The 20,206-nt window shown below is 44.1% G+C and overlaps 1 protein-coding gene across 1 annotated transcript in view; it reads right to left on the bottom strand.

Annotated features, from left to right (window-relative positions):
- Positions 1–20,206, bottom strand: part of dgki (diacylglycerol kinase, iota) — a 244,031-nt gene that overhangs the window by 39,875 nt on the left and 183,950 nt on the right. The window contains exons 20-22 of the mRNA XM_072269422.1: positions 5,955–6,055; positions 4,944–5,023; positions 4,483–4,527 (exon numbers count right to left, since the gene is read on the bottom strand). Coding sequence (XP_072125523.1) covers positions 4,483–4,527; positions 4,944–5,023; positions 5,955–6,055 — 226 coding nt within the window. The remainder of the gene's footprint in view (positions 1–4,482; positions 4,528–4,943; positions 5,024–5,954; positions 6,056–20,206) is intronic.

Here is a 20,206-nt window from a genome sequence, read left to right as displayed (position 1 = left end):
CAGAGGAGATTTTACTTTATTTTTTAATTTATTGAGGTGCAGTGTTAAGAAGGCCCGCCTGGCCCTTCGAGCCATGCCGTCCAGCAATCCCCCGATTTAATCCTAGGCTAATCATGGGACAATTTACAATGACTAATTAACCTACCAAGCAGTAGGTCTTTGGATTGGGAGAGGAAACCAGAGCACCCGGAAGAAACCCACGCAGTCACGGGAAGAACTAACAAACTCCTTACAGGCAGCAGCAGGAATTGAACCTTTGTCGCCTGTATTGTAGTGCGTTGTGCTAACCACTACACTACCATGCCAGGATGCTGCCTGGATTAGAGAGCATGTCATACGAAAATAGGCTGAGTGAGCTAGGGTTTTTCATTTTGGAGCAAAGGAAGATGAGAAGTTACTTGGCAGAGGTGTACAAGGTGATAAGAGGCATAGATCGAGTGGACAGCTAGAGACTTTTTCCCAGGGCAGAATAGCTAATATAAAGGGGCATAACTTTAAGGTGAGTGGAGGAAAGTATAGGGGGGATGTCAGAGACGGGTTTTATTTTACACAGAGAGTGGTGGGTGCGTGGAACGTCCTGTCGGGTTGGTGGTAAATGCTGATACATTAGAGGCATTGAAGAAACTTTTAGATACGTGCATGGATGATAGAAAAATTAAGGGCTATGTAGAAGGATGGGTTAGAATGATCTTAGAGTAGGTTAAAAGGTTGGCACAACATCATGGGACAAAGGGCCTGTATTATGTTTTATGTTCTATGAAATAATGGAAGATTTATTGAAACCGCTGTGTGCAAAGCTGATTGACCTGTGGTACAGTATTACATCCTCAGCTGGAAAGATTACACAGGAAGTTCGCTAATGGATAAACTACTATAGGTTTTAATAACAGAAACCGAGGTTACAGGAAAAACTTAATTAAGTAACAAACTAGATCTTGATTACAAAATAAAATGATTATTCACAGGTCTAACCTAGTTAATAGTAAGTCCGATTTTCTATTACAATAATAGATGCAAGCTATAAAATAATCAGTGAAACCTGGGTGTTGTCACGGCTGCATTCCATGTGTCTACTTGTATCTGTGTTTCTCTGTTATCATGTTAGCACAACCTGCTTCCCTATTTACCAGTTATTAGCCCTCACTATTCTTTCCCCTACAAAGTTTCAAACAACTTCTTTGAGTTTATAGGGTAAGTTAAGAAATTCTGAAAGCAAAGAGGGACCATGAAATAATCTTGTTCAGTTGGATTAAAAAGAATCCTAAAACCTATTATTGGTATATTAGAAGCATGCAGTTAGCCAAGGAAGGAATTGGATCCCTTAGGGTGTGAACCCAGGGAATATGGCCAAAATCCTAAATAAGCACATCTCATCAGTATTCAACAGTTCAAACTTCAAAGTAAATTTACAAACCAAGCTGGCTCTGGCAAATCGTTAACCAACCCGGCCCAGACAATTCGTTAACCAACCCGGTCCTGGCAATAAGTGCACCAACCCGGCCGGACAATTCGTTAAGCAAGCTGGCTTTGGCAATTCTATGCTGAGGTACGTAAGGCTATCCACTCTGGTTCAGGAACCCTGATAGTTGAACAGTAATAAATGTTTCTGAACCTGGTGGTGTGGCACCTAAGGATCCTGTCCCTCCTTCCTGTCAGCAACAGTGAGAAAAGAGCGTGGCCTGGATGGTGTGAGTTCTTGATGATGGATACTGCTTTCTTGTGGCAGCACCACTTGTAGATGTTGTCAGTGGTGAGAGGTCTTTTCCTGTGATTAACTGGGCTGTATCCACTTCTTTTTGTTGATTTTTCCATTCCTGGGTATTGGTGTTTCCATACCAGGCCAAGATGCAACCAGTCAGGATACTCTCCACTGTGCATCGATAGAAGTATGGCAAAGTTTTAAATGACATGCCAAATCTGTACAAACTTCTAATAAAGTACAGGCATGGCCGTGCTTCTTTGTAATGGTACCTATGTGTTGGTCCCGTGACAGATCCTCTGAAATGATAATGTCAAGGAATTTATAGTTACTGATCCCCTATTCCTCTGATCCCCTAATGAGGACTAGCTTATGGACCACCGGTTTCTTCTTCCTGCAGTCAATAACCAGCTCCTTGGTTTTGCTGACATTCAGTGTGAGTTTGTTGTGGCACCATTCAACTAGATTTTCAATCTCCCTCCTAACTGCTGATTCGTCACCACCTTTGATTTAGTCGACAACGGTGGTGCCATCAGCAAACTTAAATATGGCATTGGAACTGTAATTAGCCTCACAGTCATACGAGTTGGGGATGGGTATGCTGACATTCTGGAGCATGTAAGAGGAAGGGGGAAGAGGTATAAATATTATAGGATGGGTTATTCGGAAGCTTTAGAGAGGGGCAGAGGAGATTTACCAGTACTGTGGCTGGATTAGAGAGCACGTCTTATGAGGATAGGTTGAGTGAGCTAGGGCTTTACTCTTTGGAGCAAAGGAAGATAAGACATGATTTGATAGAGATGTACAAGATGATAAAAGGCATAGATAGAGTGGACAGGGTGGAAATGGCTAATATGAGGGGTCATAGATTTAAGGTGATTGGAGGAAAGTATAGGCAGAATGTCAGGGGTAAGTTTTTTACATAGAGTGGTGGTGTGTGTAATGCAGTGCTGCGGGTGGTGGTACTGGCAGATACATTAGGGACATTTAGGAAACTCTTAAAGTTTCTTAAGCACATAGGCACATAGACAAATGGAAAGCTGTGTAAGAGGGAAGGGTTAGATTGGTCATAGAGTAAGTTAAAATGACAACACAATATCATGAAGCAAACACATCAAAGTTGCTGGTGAACGCAGCAGGCCAGGCAGCATCTCTAGGAAGAGGTACTGTACCTCTTCCTAGAGATGCTGCCTGGTCTGCTGCATTCACCAGCAACTTTGATGTGTGTTGCTTGAATTTCCAGCATCTGCAGAATTCCTCGTGTTTACATCATGAAGCGAAGGGACTTTACTGTGCTGTAATGTGCTATGTTCTATTAGGGTGGATAAATCCCCAAGGCCTGATACAATCTTTCCCATATGTCAACGGAAGCAAGAGAGGAGATTGCTGAAGCTCTGATGAAGACTTCTGCATCCTTGAGAGCAGAGAGGGAGATGTGGTTTACATGGGTTTTACTGAGGCTTTGGACAAGGTCTCACATCGTAGGCTGGTCCAGAAGGATAAGCCACAAGGAACCTGAGGAATATTGGGAAACTGGCTCAGCGATAGGAGGCAGAGGGAAGTAGCAGGTGGGAGTTTCTTTGACAGAAAATCTAAAAAGACTGATGTACCTCAGGGATCCAGGCACGAACCTGTTGTTTGTAATATATAATGAATGAGAATATAGTTGATCTGATTAGTAAGATTGCAGACAACACGAAAAGTAGTGCAGTCACAGATAGTGAAGAAAGTTGTATAAAGATACAGTGGGACATAAGATCAGCTGGAAAGCTGGGCAGAGCGGTGGCAGATGGAATTTAGTCTTGAGAATGTGAAGTTAACTCAAAAAGAACATAGGACCCTTGGGAAAGCTGATGTCTGTAGATACCTTGGGGTGCAAGTCTAGTGTTCACTTGAAATGGAGACATGGTTTCACAGGGTGATCAAAAAGGGATTTCATATATTTGACTTCATAGACTGAGGGTTTGAGTATAAGAGTTGGGATTTCATGAGAATGTACAAAACATTGGTTGGATATCATGTACAATTCGAGTCATTTCAATACAGGAAAGAAATGTTAGCAATTGGAAGAGTGCATTAGAGTTTTGTCTGGGTGATGCCTGCAATGGAGGGCTTTGGCTATAAAGTGAGGTTGGATAGGGTGGGTTTACTCTCATTGGATTCTGAGAACACCATAAAACTAGGAGTGCCATGGATAGGATAGAAAGTCAGAAACAGAGGGCACAGAGTTACAGTGAGAGGGGAGAAATCTAATGGACATCTTTGGAGAGAGTGGCAGTTATATGGAACGAGCTGCCAGACGAGGTGGTAGAGGGAGATACAAATACAAAGTCTAAAAGACCCTTGGACAGGAGAGCTGGAGGGGACTACATGCCTAATCCGGACAAAAGGGAGTAGCACAGACAGGCATCACAGCATGGATGAAATGGGTTAAAAGGGTCCATTTCTGTGTTGTATGTTTCCATCAGGACTCACATTACCTAAAGAGCTTTTAATATCATAGAATCAGACAACTCAGAAACAGCCCATTCAACAAGTCAAGTCTGCATTGCTCTCTAAGGCTATCAGAGATATCTAAGATCAGTTTGAAGGCTTTTAACAGCTTACGTCCCCTGTTTTTCTCTCCGCAGACATTGCCCGATCTGCTGAGAACCTTCAGCATTCTGTTTTTATTTTGGATTTCCAGCATACACAGAAATTTTGCCTCTGTACAAGAGATCGGAAGTTCACCAGCAGTAAATAATCCCTCGGGCAGCCAGAACGACCCCAGGAAACAATCTTACCTGGTAATGAAACTGATGTCCATCTGCCATTAATGGATAAAAGTCCTGGCAGAAAAGATAAATATCATTACCAATAATTTATCATCTTAGAACCTGGAAAACCACATTCCGTGAAGTGTCTGAATTCTGAAACCATTAATTAATAATATTATCATGCAATGATAACAAGTCATGATCCACTGCCAACCTCTCCATTAGCAAAGCCTCCACACATGACTGGTAGCCCTGCCTTTGGAGGTCCTACCTCCTGTTGGGACTAAGCCAGTCAACCAAGACGAGGCGGTTCCAGTACTGGCTTGCCATCAGTGGGGACCACAGCGAACGCAGTTAGTGGGGAAATTCCAATCAAGGGCTGAAATTCTTGATCGTCTCGCAGAAGATATTCTTGTCATATTTCCCCCAGCAAAAAAACTGGGAGGGAATGTGGTGTTCTCCCACTGGTGTCAGCAGAAAGTTCTTACCTCCTGCAGCCGGTCGATGTACTTGCGGCATGTCTCCAGATCACAGTCTCCGTGGATGACAATAATTCCCAGTGGAATTGCTGAAGGAAGAAAATGAAAGCATTATCACATTCCCTGGGACTTTCCATTAAACTCTGGGAAGATAATAGTATTGTGTGAAGAGTACATGGAAGTACTTTTATAGAGACACTGCAGACTGAAGTAATTGTTTATGTAGACAATCTGAGTACATTCCCCAACCCTTAGGTCTGTCAGATTAGAACCCCAGCGTCATACAGCACTACATCACAGAAACAGGCCATTCAAACCATCCAGTCCATGCTACACTATTATTCTGCCTAGTCCCATTGATCTGCACTTGGGCCATAGCGCATCATACCCCTCCCAACTATGTACTTATCCAAACTTCTCTAAAATGTTGAAATCGATGCCTCATCCACTACTTCCACTGGCAGCTCATTGCTCAATGTCACCTTTTACCCTTAACCTATGACCTCCAGTTCTAATCTCACCCAACCTCAGTGGAAAAAGCCTGCTCGCATTTACCCTATCTATATCCCTCGTGATTTTGTGTATCTCTATCAAATCTCCTCTCATTCTCCTACACTCCAGGGAATAAAGTCCCAACCTGTTTAACCTTTCCCTATAACTCAGATTAGGGTGTAGAGTTGTTATTGGAGAATTATTTTTTCCAGTTTAAGCTTCCTATGCTTGCTTATATTTTTATACCATCACCTGTTGTGTGTAATTGTTCCGAGAGTTTTCAGTAATTCTAGCCAAGCTGATTCTGTACCTTTCTAGAAGCTTTTCTGCAGTCTCTGCATCAGTGTTGATCATGATAAATAGTGGAGCAGTTTTGAAGGATCAAATTGCCTGCTACTGCCCCTAATTTTTATGTTCTTGTGAAGTGGTGCAAGGTCATATTGGTAGGGGAGATTGACTGGCGTACCACCGACTTCCTGCCCACTGAGCTCAGATACGACCACCCACAGTGTTTCTGTCGCTACTCACATGTCTCTTGCAGCCTCTGCTTGGTGTACTGCATGCTCTCATAGTCCTGGAGACTGATCCTGTTCACTCGCATCCTCAGCCGGCCCGGGACAGTGTGTGGGCTGAAAAACACAGATAGTGAGAATGGCAGCTTTTGTCACGGTCAGAAACGGTGACACTCAGAGTTGTCCATCAAAGGATTCCAGATAATAAAATGGCCATAGAGAGGACTATGGCAACAGTGCTACACTCACATGCACACACTTTAGTGTAAATGCCTTACGAACAAGCTCAGTAAAAGTCCTTGCTTATATTTGTACCAGACCAATTTATTCCCTTTAAGTGCAGCTCTCTCAAAGCTAGGAGATCAATAGCTATCAAATATTTGTTGGTGGTATCTTTGATTGTTGAGAATATTCATTTGCAGAGGGAGATCTGCCACAACCTACACTCCCACCCTTTACCAGACCCTCTGTGCGCCATACCTGGAGTTTCTCTGTTCTCCAACAGACCCACACTCCACCTCAGTCAACCGTCTCCTCTCTTCCAGACCCTCTGCTTCTCTCCACCTGAATACTCTTGAGTTCTCACCCATACCCTACCAAATCCAGCTCCTCACCTCTGGTGTCTCCCCTGCTCTCAAATCCCCCTTTCACCTGAACCCTCTCCTCCCCCAACACACAGACCCTTTTGATGACTCCACTAGATCCTGCCATACTCTCGTACTCCTGCACCAACAAGACCATAAGACAGAGGAGCAGAATGAGGCCATTCGGCCTATTGAGCTTGCTTGGCCATTCAATCATGGCTGATTTATTTTTCCTCTCAACCCAGACTCTCCCACGAATGGAAATACCCTCTACACGTCTACTCTATCAAGGCCTGTCAATATTCAACAAGTTCAGTTAGAGTGAAGGAGGACAGCGGAAAAAGTTCAGGTGGGAGGCCTATCAGAATGCACAGCCTTAGAACAGCAGAATGTTCCTTTAGAACCAAGTTGAGGAGGAATTTCTTTAGTCATAGTGTGATGGATATGTAGAATTCATTGCCATGGACAGCTGTGGAGGCCAAGTCATTGGGTACATTTAAAACGGAGGTTGATAGATTCTTGATTAGTAAGGCCATCAAAGGTGAGAAGGCGAGAAAATGGGGTTGAGAGGGATAATAAATCAGCCATGATCAAATGGTCAAGCAGACTTGATGGGTTGAATGGCCTAATTCTGCTCCTATGTCTTATAGTCTTTCCAAAATCTGCCTAGAAGGTGGATTTCTACCTATTTTAGCAGGATATCCCTGTGTTTGTAGGTGAGTGGCAGCTTCTGGGGAGAGTGCATTGAATAGAAAAAAGGATTAGTGTCAGATTAGTGTACAGAGTACATTATGGAGGGGTAGTGTTGTAGAAAACAGTCTGTATTGTGTTACAGAAAGACAGTTCCCATGGGAAGGCTTTCTTACAACAGTAATGCCTCTGTGGGTGTGTTGTCTCTAGTTATCAGAAATCTCATTGTACTGTAGGCAGCAGAGGAAGGGTTGTTGCTTTAATTAACAAGAAAATGGATGTTACATTTCTTGACAAAGTATTATGTACAAGTTTCAATGGGAGATCAGTTTCCAAAGTAAATCCCATAAGCAGCCTCCCACTGTAAACTGGCAGCCTGTGATCATTGTTCTTGGTGAATTAGTTCAGTGCTTTGTTTACACTCTGCGTTCATTTATTCATGCAAATTCCACAAAAGTGAATTTTCATTCTGAATGTCACAGTTTTTGGTATTGATCTGTGAACTGCATGGGGGCAAAATGCCATTATCAAAACTGCTAGAATGAAGGGCACTGTAAATTGGTGACTGATGGCCAGTACAGACTGAATGGGCTGAAGGGCTGTTTCAGTGCTGAATCTCTGTGAACTACCTCAGTGCGGTGTAGCAGTCATCCTCATCCAGTTTTCTCATAAAGGTGGTGAAATTGACTAAAGAGGCACGGGAACCAGTGTTAGGGTGGTTCCCACACCGTCCATGCTCTGCTGTGTCCCGTGAGGAGTATGCCAGCTCTTAAAAGACACACTTCCTATGCTAATCAGTAGTACACACTATGACCATCAGCAGTGAGGAGGCTCTAGATTCATGCTCTGCGACGCACCGATACTGGTACAGGAGACTGGGGCCAGTTCTGCTCAAGGGGAGGGAGTTGAGAGAAACGTTCCACTGGACAAGCTTGACTAAAATGGTAGAGAGGGTGAGGACAATTGAGATATGAAGCAATGCTGGAAGACAGCTCATGACTCTACTGGACATGTCGAGGTGACCGCTAGACCAGGTAAATCAGAATCACGACAGCACAGTATAGGCCCTTCAGCCCACAATGTTGTGCTGACCTTTTAACCTACTCCAAGATCAATCTAACCATTCCCTCCCAAATAGCCCTATGTTTATTTTTTCATCCATGTCCTTATTTGACAGTCTCTTAAATGTCCCTAGCGTATCTGCTTCTACCACACCCCTAGCAGCGTTGACAAGTCCAATTTACACCCCTGGCATTCCATACAAATGCCACACTCTGTGTAACAAAGCCTACCTCTGACATTCCCCTATACATTTCTCCAATCACCTTAAAATTATACCCTCTTGTAGTAGCCATTTCCATCCTGGGAAAATATCACTGGTGTCCACTCTGTATCATTATCATTTTATGCACTTCTATCAAGCCAGCTCTCTCATCCTCCGTCACTCCAAAGAAAAAAGCCTTAGCTCGCTCAAACTTTCCTCATAAGACATGCCCTCTAATCCAAGCAGCATCCTGGTAAATCTCCTCTGCACCCTCTCCAAAACTTCCAAATCCTTCCTATAGTGAGGTGATCAGAATTGAACACAATATTCCAAGTGTGATCTAGCCAGAGTTTCATTGAGCTACAACATTAACCCATGGCTCTTAAATTCAGCAGATGGATGTCAGTCACAAGGAGAGAGAGCAGGAATAGAATGCGGAATCTGGTGTTGCTTGAGAGATTGGAAGTCCCAAACATCCATCCAGCCTAGACCGTGCAGACGAGAACTACAATTGAGATGCTTTCACGACAAGCCTGGTGGAGTTGTGCAGCAATAGTGTCATAGAGCACTACAGTGCAGAAGTAGGCTCTTCAGCCCATCTAGTCCATGCTGAACTATTATTCAGCCTATTTCCATTGACCCACACCTGGACCATAGCCCTCCATACCCCTGCCATCCATGTACTTACCTAAGCTTCTTTTAAATGTTACAACTCAATCCACATCTAATACTTCCGTTGGCATCTCATTCCACACTTGCACTACCCTTTGAGCAAAGAAGATCCCCACTCAAATTCCCCTGTAATATGTCACCTTTCACCCCAAACTTCTGACCTCTATCTAGTTCTAGTCTCACCCAACCTGAGGGCAGAAGGCCTGTACGCTTTTACACTGGGCACATCCCTTATAAGATCTCCCCTCATTCTCTTGTGCTCCAGGGAATAAGTCCTAACCTATTCAATCTTTCCTTGTAACTCAGGTCCTCAAGACCCGGCAACGTCCTTGTAGATTTCCTCTGCACTCTTTCAATCTTATTGATACCTTTCCTGTAGATAGGTGACCAGTACTGCACTCAATACTCCAGCTTTGGCCTCAGTAATGTCTTATACAACTTCAATATATCATCTAAACTCCTGTATTCAATACCCCAATTTATAAAGACCAATCTGCTAAAGGCTTTCTTTAGGACCCTATCTAACTGTGACACCACTTTCAATGAATTATGGACCTGTATTCCCAGATCCCTTTGTTCTACCGCACTCCTCAGTGCACTACCATTCATTGTGTAAACTGTACCATGGTTTGTCCTGCCAAAATGCAACACCTCACATTTGTCTACATTATATTCCACCCGCCATTTTCAGTACATTTTCCCAGTTTGTCCAGATCCTGCTGAAAGCTTTGATAGCCTTCCTCACTGTCCACTATGCCGCACCCCTCCCACCTTGTTATGCGACACCATCACTCTGCTAATTTCAACACACGCAGATCAGAGGTGACATTGCAGAACGGGGCATCTATGAGGTAGTGAGGACCTTCAGCAGCAAGAAAACCCCTCCAGCACAACCTAAACAACAGGAATTCTGCAGATGCTGGAAATTCAAGCAACACACATCAAAGTTGCTGGTGGAACGCAGCAGGCCAGGCAGCATCTCTAGGAAGAGGTACAGTCGACGTTTCAGGCTGAGACCCTTCGCCAGCACAACCTGTAACCTTAGGCTTGGACAATCCCTCACTGAAGTGCTAAAACTGAGCCGGCGATCAGCCTGGGTTCGATGAAGAACACAGGAGGACATGCAGGGAGCAGCATCAGAGGCAGGTGAAAAGGAGGTGACACTGCAACAGAGAACGTCTACCCCCCCCCCACCCCCCCTAAAGCGTGCAGCTACTTGAACCAATGCTTCACCACCACGGCTGGGGTCTGGTTTCAGTACTGGCCTTTTGTGGAGTTTACCCATTCTCCCTGTCATTGCAAGGAGCACCCCTCCCCAGGTGCTCCATCTTCCTCCCACATCCCAAAGGGTTGGTCTGTTAATTGGTTGCTGTAAATTAGCCCTAATGTATAGGTGAGTGGGAAAATCTGGATGGGGGAGAGGTATTAATGGAACTCAGCAAGTTAGGCAGAATCTCTGAAGGTTCATAAATGATATTTTGTGGCTGAGACCTTCACCGGGACATTCCTGAAGTGTCCCCGCCTGAAACATTGAATATTTATTCCCCTCCAGAAATGCAGCCAGACCTTCTGTGTTCCTCTGGCATTTTGTATGTTGTTTTGGATTTCCAGCATTGATAGGATCTCTTGCATTTATGAGGTAATAATGGAACGTGCGAAGAGTGAAAATGGGTCACAGTAGGATTCAAGCAACACACATCAAAGTTGCTGGTGAACGCAGCAGGCCAGGCAACATCTCTAGGAAGAGGTGCAGTCGATGTTTCAGGCCGAGACCCTTGTAGGATTCATGTGACTGGGTGCTTTATGGTCAGTGGGGACATGCTGGACTAAAGGGCGTGAATTTGTGCAGCACGACTCTAAAACTAACTGGCTCTAGGTGGGCTGGGAGGCCACAGCACATGGACACCAACACAGGGGCTCGGCTAGAGGCCTAGGTCCTATACCTAAAACTTTTCTCCCCTATGCTGGGATGGCTGCCACAGGTGTACTCAAGATGCTGGGGGACGTATGAAGAGTGGAATGGGAAATGGGAGTGTTTGGGGAGGGGGAAACAAAGTATTCTTTCTTGGCTGAAGCTGGTATGGACAGTAGACCTGGCAGGAATGCAGGAGGACACTGGAATTTGGTACTGGCAGGGACTGCAGGAAGGAAGACTGGCATTTGGAAGTAGGAGGGATCAGGGTCGGCACAGAGAGCAGATCAGTGGGGGTAAGGACGAGGGGTAAAATCAGAATCAGGTTTAATATCACGGGCATGCCTGTATGCTGTGAAATTTGTTGTTTTGTGGCAGCAGTGCATTGTGGTACATGATAATAAATAAAGCTATAAATTAAAATAAGAAAATATATTAAAAATTAAATTATATAAGTAGTTTAAAAAGTGAGCAAGAAAGATAGTGAGGATCCATTTAGGACATGGGTGGTTTTGTGTTATTGGGGTCGCAGATCAGGGCAGCTGGGGTATAAACTGTGGACTGGGAGCCCTGTTGGTGTAATGAAAACTGGTGTCCAAAGTTAAATGATTTTACCTTCAGGTATCTAGCCTGGAGTTGTGTTAGTAAACAACACACACAAAATGCTGAGGAAACTCAGCAGTCAGGCTGCTATGAAGGGAAATGGGCAGCCCACACTTTGGGGCGAGATCCCTCATCAGGACTGGGAAGGAAGAGGGCAGAAGGTGAAATGTTCTCCACCTCCTTCCCTTTTCCTCTGGTTCACTCTCCTCCTCCTGTAGCCCTTTACCACACTGAATTAATAATCGACAGTCACTGGAGTGTAGGGTGGGCAGGGCTGCTGGGAAGGGCAGCAGATCTGTTCAGAATCAGGTGCCAGGGAGAATGGCTAACAACTGTGGGGTTCTGTTTTGTTCCCTTTGGATCACGACCATGGGGGTGGTGAGGGTCAATCGTTCTGGGAGTAAGTCTGTGGAATGGATTTCAGATGACATTTCTGAACATTTACAACAGTGCAAATTGTATAATTCATGTTTTGTTAATATCAATGGGATTCAGTAACTTTAAGATGTTACTTCACCAACTAAATTCACCAACGTGTTAATAACAGCATAATCTAATTCTACCTGATGTGTCACTGACTTAATTCAGCCTTAAACAAATTCAGATTAATGAATTGGTTCTACATTTTAATTTTTGGAAGGTATTACCCAGCACTGAGAGGTATATATTTTATTTAGTGTGTGATGAAAGAGGGTTACAAAAAGTACACATAGACTACGATGTTAACTGTCCTGTGCTGGCACCAGTGGGATCAACAGTTGATCTGCCACCTGTCTTCAGGAGAAAGAGAGATAAGGAAGACAATGGAGCAGCATTTGGAAATGTTAATGAAGAGACGAGAGAGTTTAACGGAAGGAGGCACTGGTCTGAGAACTGTCAAGATCGGCTCCTTTTTGAACCCTGAACTGTTTGAAGTGTGATGGCAGGCGATACCCCAGCAGGGGGATAAAAAGGGACAGGTTCGCTAAGGCAGGACACACACGACACCACGAGGTAACGAGACCCTGGAAGCGGTGCGCCTCCCACAAGTCGGTGGGAGTTTTTGGAGGGCTGTTCGCGGGACCAAGCCATAGACGCACAGGGTAGAAAGGTACGATCGGCGGGAACCTGGTGTGTGTCTGCCCTTGCCTGGGTGCCAGGTTCACTGCAGAGGAACGATCATATATGTAACGGAGGGGTCACAGTCGGTGACCTCAGAAGACATTACAAAGGGCTTGCCCGAAAGCTGACCATGAGGAATATCGAAGGTCTGTTTGGAATCCGATTTTGAATATTCATTCGCGCGCTCTCTCTCTCTCTCTCTCTCTCTCTCTCTCCCATGGCACGGCAGTGATTACTGTGAACTGAACTGAACTCAATTGAACTGAACTTTGCGTCACTTTGAAACTGGTCATTTACCCCTAGACGACGATAGAGCTTGATTGATCCTATTATCCTAGCTCTGTGGACATGTGTGTTTATCATTGCTGAACTGTTGCATGTATTATTCTTTCGATTAGAGTACTGTGTTGCTTATTTCTTTAATAAAACTTTCTTAGTTCCAGTAATCCAGACTCCAACTGAGTGATCCATTTCTGCTGGTTTGGCAACCCAGTTACGGGGTACGTAACAAGTGATACAGCACAGAATAGGTTCTTCTAGCCCTTCGAGCCTCATTGCCCAGGAACACCCGATTTAACCCTAGTCTAATTACGAGACAATTTACAATGACCAATTAACCAGCTAACTGGTATGTCTTTGGACTGTGGGAGGAGATTGGAGGACCTGGAGAAAGCCCACCCATTTCACAGAGAAGATGTACAGACTCCTTACAGATGATATCAGAATTGAACTCCAGAGCTGTAATGGCATCATGCTAACTGCTACGTTATGGTGCCACGCAGATATACACTCAGGTTCAGAAACTTTCTACAAAGTTACTATTATTAACAAACGGTTAAAATAATATGATGGAAGAGGAGATAAGGTATGTTGCTGGACAGAAAATGTTAGTAAATTAGTACTGCAACCCTGCTAATAGTTACTCAACTCCTTCTGTAAATAGGTGCAACCACTTTTATATAGATATTGCAGCAGTGCAACAGTTAGTGCAGTTTACGGTGCCAGTTTGATTCCCGCTGCTGTCTAAAGGGAATCTGAATGTTCTCTCTGTGACTATGTGGGTTTCCTCCAGATGCCCTGGTTTCCTCCCACATTCCAAAGGTGAACATTTAGGGCTAGTAAGTTGCGGGCAGGCAGTGTGGCACCAGAAGGACGGCGGCACTTGAGGACCGCCCCCAGCACAATCCTTGGACTGCGCTGGGCACTGATGTAAAATGACCCATTTCACTGTATGTTTCAATGTATATATGACAAAGAAGGCCAGTCCAATCTAATTATGAAAATGACCATCATCAAGATAGAAAACAGTGTTCACCATCACTAACACAAGTACATTATTGCTGCACACCTTCATACAGTGCTCGTTTCCTGGACACACACTACACTGAGCACATGAGATAACACTGGATGTACTACACAGAAACAGGCTATTTCCACCCAACTAGTCCATTTGTAGTCCAGTTCAGCCTCCTTTCACCTTTCCTAGCTAAAGCAGAATCCTCTGTACCCTTCTTTCCCATCTGCTTATCCTGCTTCCCCTCAAACACTTCTGTACTGTTCCCTTCAACCGCTCCCCTGTGGTAGCAAATTTGGGCGAGGCTTCTTCTGAATTCCCTGTTGGATTATCCTATACTTTGTACATTGATTGGTTCCAGTTCTGCTCCTCGTAACTGGGAACTCTCTCCGTATCCACTCCATCAAATTTTTTTCATCATTTCAAACAGCAAGAAAAGAAAAACAGCACATACTAGATACCAAGATAAAAACAGAAAAGGTCTGAAGTATTTACCAGGTCAAGTCCGCGTGATTTCATGACATCATCTTTCAAGGGAAGAGACCAGAGCCTTAGAGTACTTTTCATTTCTTGTTTTTTGTAGATTCATTCTGAAAATCTTCTCTGCACCCTCTCCAGTGTATCTACAACCTTCTTATAATAACTGTGCAATATTAATATTTTAAGAGTTGTTGCATCATAATTTCACTACTCTTAATGTCATCCCTAACTAAGGTGATTAAATAACTATACTAAATTATCTCTGAATAAATAAATAAATTCCTCTAGAACAGGGGTTACCAACCATTTTTATGCCATGGACCAATACCACTAAGTAAAGGGTCCACGGACTCCAGGTTGGGAACCCCGGCTTTAAAAGTAAGCCATACAGTCAGAGAATCCTCCAGCACAGAAATAGACACTTTAGTCCATGCGGACTGTGATGCCTATCTACTCTAATCCCATTTGGCCTCATTAGCTCCATATCCCTCCAAGCCTTTCCTCACCAAGTGGTGCTGGACTTCCTATGTTTCATTGCTAGCTTATGGTGGAACATCTAACGATTGGAGAGGTTTTACTCTGACTCTCTCCACCTTCCACACCTGCATCTTGCAAGCAACAAGTGCCCCATTATTCTTCCTACCAATTGTACTAACTCTCATTCATCCATGCTGAAATTTATTTACCAATTATTTGACAGTTTATTAATGCCTTGTAGTAACTTTCAGGCAAGGCCATTTGATCCAAACAATTGGTTTATTGATCATTATAGAATGTCTCTCTGGCGCTTTCTGCTCCCTCTGCTCTCCGTTCCCTTTTTCCTAACCATGGTTCCCCTCTCCCTGCCTTCTTCACACTCTCAGTCTGTAATAGAGACTCATATCAGAATCAGGTTTATCATCACTCACACGTGTCCTGAACTTTGTTCTTTTTTGCGGCAGCAGTACAGTGCAATACATAAAACTGCTACAGTACTGTGCACCCTAACTCTCTCTCTCTCTCTCTATATATATATATATGTGTGTGTGTGTGTGTGTGTGTGTGTGTGTGTGTGTGTGTGTGTGTGTGTGTGTATGTATATATATGCCCAAGACTTTTGCACAGTACTCTGCTTGCCTGTAAGACAAGCTTTTCAATGTACCTGTACCTCACCATAGCTGTGCTCATGGCAATGAACTTGGCCTGACATGAACTTTCGGTGGAACAGGACTACCAGACATTCTGTACTAGTGGATGCTACTACAATCAATACCCAAACAAACTGTCACGTTATTTTCTTGTACATGCTACACAGCAGTGTATTTTCCAGTGTATCCACTGCATTTAAACGGAGTGGGAAATATCAAAGTATGTTTATTATCAAAGCACAAATATATTAACATCCACGACCTTGAGATCCAGGCATTTACAGGAAAATAAATAAATACAGTAGAATTTACAAAAAGCTGTACATAAACAAGGACTGACAATCAACCGATGTGCAAAAGACAACAAATTGTGTAAATAAAAAAATAATAATTCTGAAAACCTGAGCTGCAGCGTCCTTGAAAGTGAATCTGTAGCCTGTGGAATCAGTTCAGAGTTGAGATGGGTGAAGCTATCCATGCTGGCCCAGGAACCTGATGGTTATAGGGTAATCACTGTTCCTGAAACTGTCGGTGTGGGGCTTCAGGTTCCTGTGCTAGTGAGAAGAGAGCATGACCTGGATGGTGGAGGTACTTGACGATGGATGATACTCTCCATTTAAATGTGCTCTAAGGTGGGGATGGCTTTGTCTGTAATGCATCCACCACTATCTGTAGTTTTTCTCCAGTCCTGAGCATTGGTATGCCCATACCATGATGCGACAGGTTAGGATACTCTCCACTATATAGAAGTTTATCAAACTTCTATGTGAAATTATGAGGGGTATAGATAAGGCAAATGCAAGCAGGATTTGTCCGCTGAGCTTGGCTGAGGCTGGAGCTGGAGGTCATGGGTTAAGAATGAAAGGTGAAATGTTTAAGGGTAACATGAGGGGGAGCTTCATCACTCAGAGCGTGGGATGAGCTCCCGGCAGAGGTAGTGGATGCAGATTCGATTTTAGTACTTAAGAGAAGTTTGGATAAGTACACGGGTGGGAGGGGTGTGCAGGGTGCAGGCCAACGGGATTAGGAAGAATAATAGTTTGGCAGAGACTAGATGGGCTGAAGGGCCTATTTCTGCACTGCAGTTCTTTATGACTCTATATGTACAAGTATGCGATCCCTGGTTCCAGCTGTAAACCTACTCATGTTGCTAACACCTGGTGTTCTTGACCCCAGCTCCGGCTCCACACCCGGCCCAGGCAGACCTGGCCACACACCCCTCTTGCCCCGGACTCCAGGAAATATCCAGGGATTACTGACTGAGCCAGGTGCTGGCCCATCAGGATTTCCAGCTATTCAGATGCTGCATTATTGGGGTTTTAATGGGTTTCTGTCGTGCAACCCTGTCTGGCTGCATCTGTCATTTCTTCACTGTATTTGTAACATGTTATGCCACATGAGTGCATAATATTGAAAGGGCTAGATAGAGTGGAGGTGGAGAGGAGGTTTCCTATAGTGAAGGAATCTAGGACCAGATGGCAAAGCCTCAGAATTCGAGGATGTCAATTTAGAATAGAAATGATGAGGAATTTCTTTAGCCAGAAGGTGGCGAGTCTGTGGAAGTCATTGCCACAGATGCCGTGGAGGGTGTCATTGGGTATTCAGTAGGTTTTTGATTAGTAAGAACTTCAAAGGTTACGGGAAGAAGGCAGGAGAATGTGGTTGAGGGAAAATAAATCGCCCATGATGGAATGGCAGAGTAGACTTGATGGGCTGAATGGCCTAATTCTGTTCCTATGTCTTATAATAAATACATAAACTATTGGTTAAAGGGGACAGAAAGGAGCACAACTAACAATACCACGAGGATGAAAGGTGTGCAGATTGTTACTTACAGCGTGAAGCTATCGGGGGGAGCAGAGACACGACGGAGATCAGCATGTTGCACCTTGTGGATACTGTGCGGTCGAGCACATCCCACCAGCAAGTGCCAAGCATAACATGGATCGGGGTGGAGAGAGAAACATACCACATTTAGATTGGGAGGATGGCAGGGAAAGTCAACCATCTGCATCCACAAACATTAGTTAACAGCGTAACAGTACAAAAGACAGATCAGACCAAGAGGAAAAGGGAACATTTCAAACAAGGGAAATCTTAACTTGACTCATCAAGTGAAGAATTCTCAGATTTGGGGAGAGCACTGGTTTAGAGGAAATTACCTTCTCGATGGGAATAAACTGAACAGATGTAAAAGAAGTAATGTTTCCAATCCCCACACAAAATGCTGGAGTTCAGGCAGCATCTTTGCAGAGGAATAAACTGTTCATTCCTCTCCATTGATGCTGTCTGACCTGCTGAATAACTCCAGCATTTGGTGTGTGTTTGTGTTGCTCTGGATTTCCAGCATCTGCAGAATCTCTTGTGTTTACGTTTCCATCCTTACTGGTTCCCGATGGGTAGATTCAGTTGGAATTTCTCCTTCTCCTTTTCCTCCAATATTTTGTCTTCAGAAAACACTGCAAGGTGCATTGGCTCCCTCTTATTACTTACCTAAATGATCATTGTTCATTCTTGAGGCTGAACTGATAGTCACACACAAAATGCTGAAGGCAGTGCATGGATTGGGCTGCTGGCAACAGTGGTGGAGGCGGATACGATAGGGTCTTTTAAGAGACTCCTGGATAGGTACATGGAGCTTAGAAAAATAGAGAGCTATGGGTAACCGTAGGTAATTAAGGACATGTTTGGCACAGCTTTGTGGGCTGAAGGGCCTGTATTGTGCTGTAGGTTTTCTATGTTTCTAACTCAGCAGGTCAGGCAGCATCCATTGAGGGGAATATACAGTTCACGTTTTGGGCCAAGATTCTTCATCAGGACTATGATGGCCAAGTGTGATTTTAACCAGATTTTGGCATGGTTATCTCATGGATGTTTTACTGACTTGAGCACGGGAGTAAACCCTGCTACTCCTTGCTTCTTCCCTGAATTTCCGAAAGTTAACTCCTTTGCTCATTAATAAAAGCTGATTTATATTGTGCACATATTAGCAGGAAAGTTGAACTGTCTTTGGGGTTGATGTGAAGGGAAGCTTTAACTAAAGCTAGGTAAAGGAGTTAATGTCATAATAATACAAAGAGGGGAAGTTTGGGCAAAGGTTGAGAGAAATACCCACACCTAAAAATGACAGAGCATTATGGAGATTACAGGAAGCATGGTAAAAATCAAGCCTATGCAGCCCTCAGTGTGTTTTTTAAATCAGACTGCAGTGAGGAGGAGTCTGTGACCCACCTCTTCGCACACTGCCAGTTCGCAAAGAGGGTGTGAAGGAGGATGGACGGGCTAGTGTCACGTTTCATCCCCAGCAGCTGCGTAACAGAGGACTCTCTGATCTACGGGCTGTTCCCGGGGACGCACACGGAGACCAACATCCGGTGCTGCTGGCAGATCATCAACTCGGTGAAAGACGCTCTTTGATCGGCCCGAAACTTGATGATCTACCAGCACATGGAAATGTCCGTGGGAGAATGCTGCCGACTGGCACATTCTGGGCTGCAGGAGTACGTGCTGAGGGACGCACTGAAACTCGGTGCAGCCACCGCAAGGGCGCGGTGGGGAAGGACCACGGTTTAGGTTTCTCCACCCGCGGGAGTGGGAGGGGTCGGGTGGCGGGGGGTATACCCCTCAACAATGATGTGGTAAGGTCAACAACTGGAGTGCCACGTGGGTGGCTATAAATATGGATGTGTACAGACTATAATGGAAACGTTTGTAAAGGATGGTAAGTTATTAAATGTATATAATTTTATTTTTGAATGAAGTATATTTTGAAATAAAAAAAGAGTTCAAATCATCTAAAGGGTTTGCTGCCAACACGCTCAGTGTAATCTGCATTTATTCTGGAAGGGCCAGATTGTTGGCCACTTATGGACAATTTCTCCTGGTGCATCCATGACACATCACCCACCAATTACTGGGAAGTATCATCTACTGGAGATAGCAGCTGGTCTTTGCAAAGCAGCAAGGAACGGCAACCCTCCGAAACCTGGTGCCTGGTATTGATTCCAAAGAAAAGCAAGTGGACTATAATGTACCATGCTGATTCACCAATGCTCATTTTGTGCTATTGTCAATTTAATCTCCACCACCTTGCGCTTGTACGGGGTTAGTCTGAGGCTCTGTGGTTCCAAAGCCTTTGGTTTAGGTGGGCACATCAGATGGACCGACATTTCTTGCTGATTTAATACAAGGAGAGCAAGTGAACTAGTTAACATTGAAAATAGTACAACATGGATTCCCAATTATAGCTTTTAACTTGGCGACTTTTCCCTACTCCTTCAATAATCTATTATACTAGGATGATTCAGGTCATTTCTGCGTTGATCCACTCAGACTTGCTTCCTTATGATATACTCTTTGTAGGAGCTACGTATCTATTTTCTGTCTGCATTGTATTTTGTGTTGCTTGTTTAGTATGGGTTTCAGTGACTTGTCTTAAACAGACAAATGTAAAAGTATCCTCAATCTTGTGACAAGTTGAAGAAGCAACTATAATACTCCAGCCTTTAGGTCTTCTACATCCACTCACGAGCCAATGAACT

The sequence above is a fragment of the Mobula birostris genome, chromosome 9, assembly GCF_030028105.1.
Source record: "Mobula birostris isolate sMobBir1 chromosome 9, sMobBir1.hap1, whole genome shotgun sequence".
In the NCBI taxonomy this organism is placed as follows: Eukaryota; Metazoa; Chordata; class Chondrichthyes; order Myliobatiformes; family Myliobatidae; genus Mobula; species Mobula birostris.
This window is presented reverse-complemented; position numbering and strand designations above follow the sequence as displayed.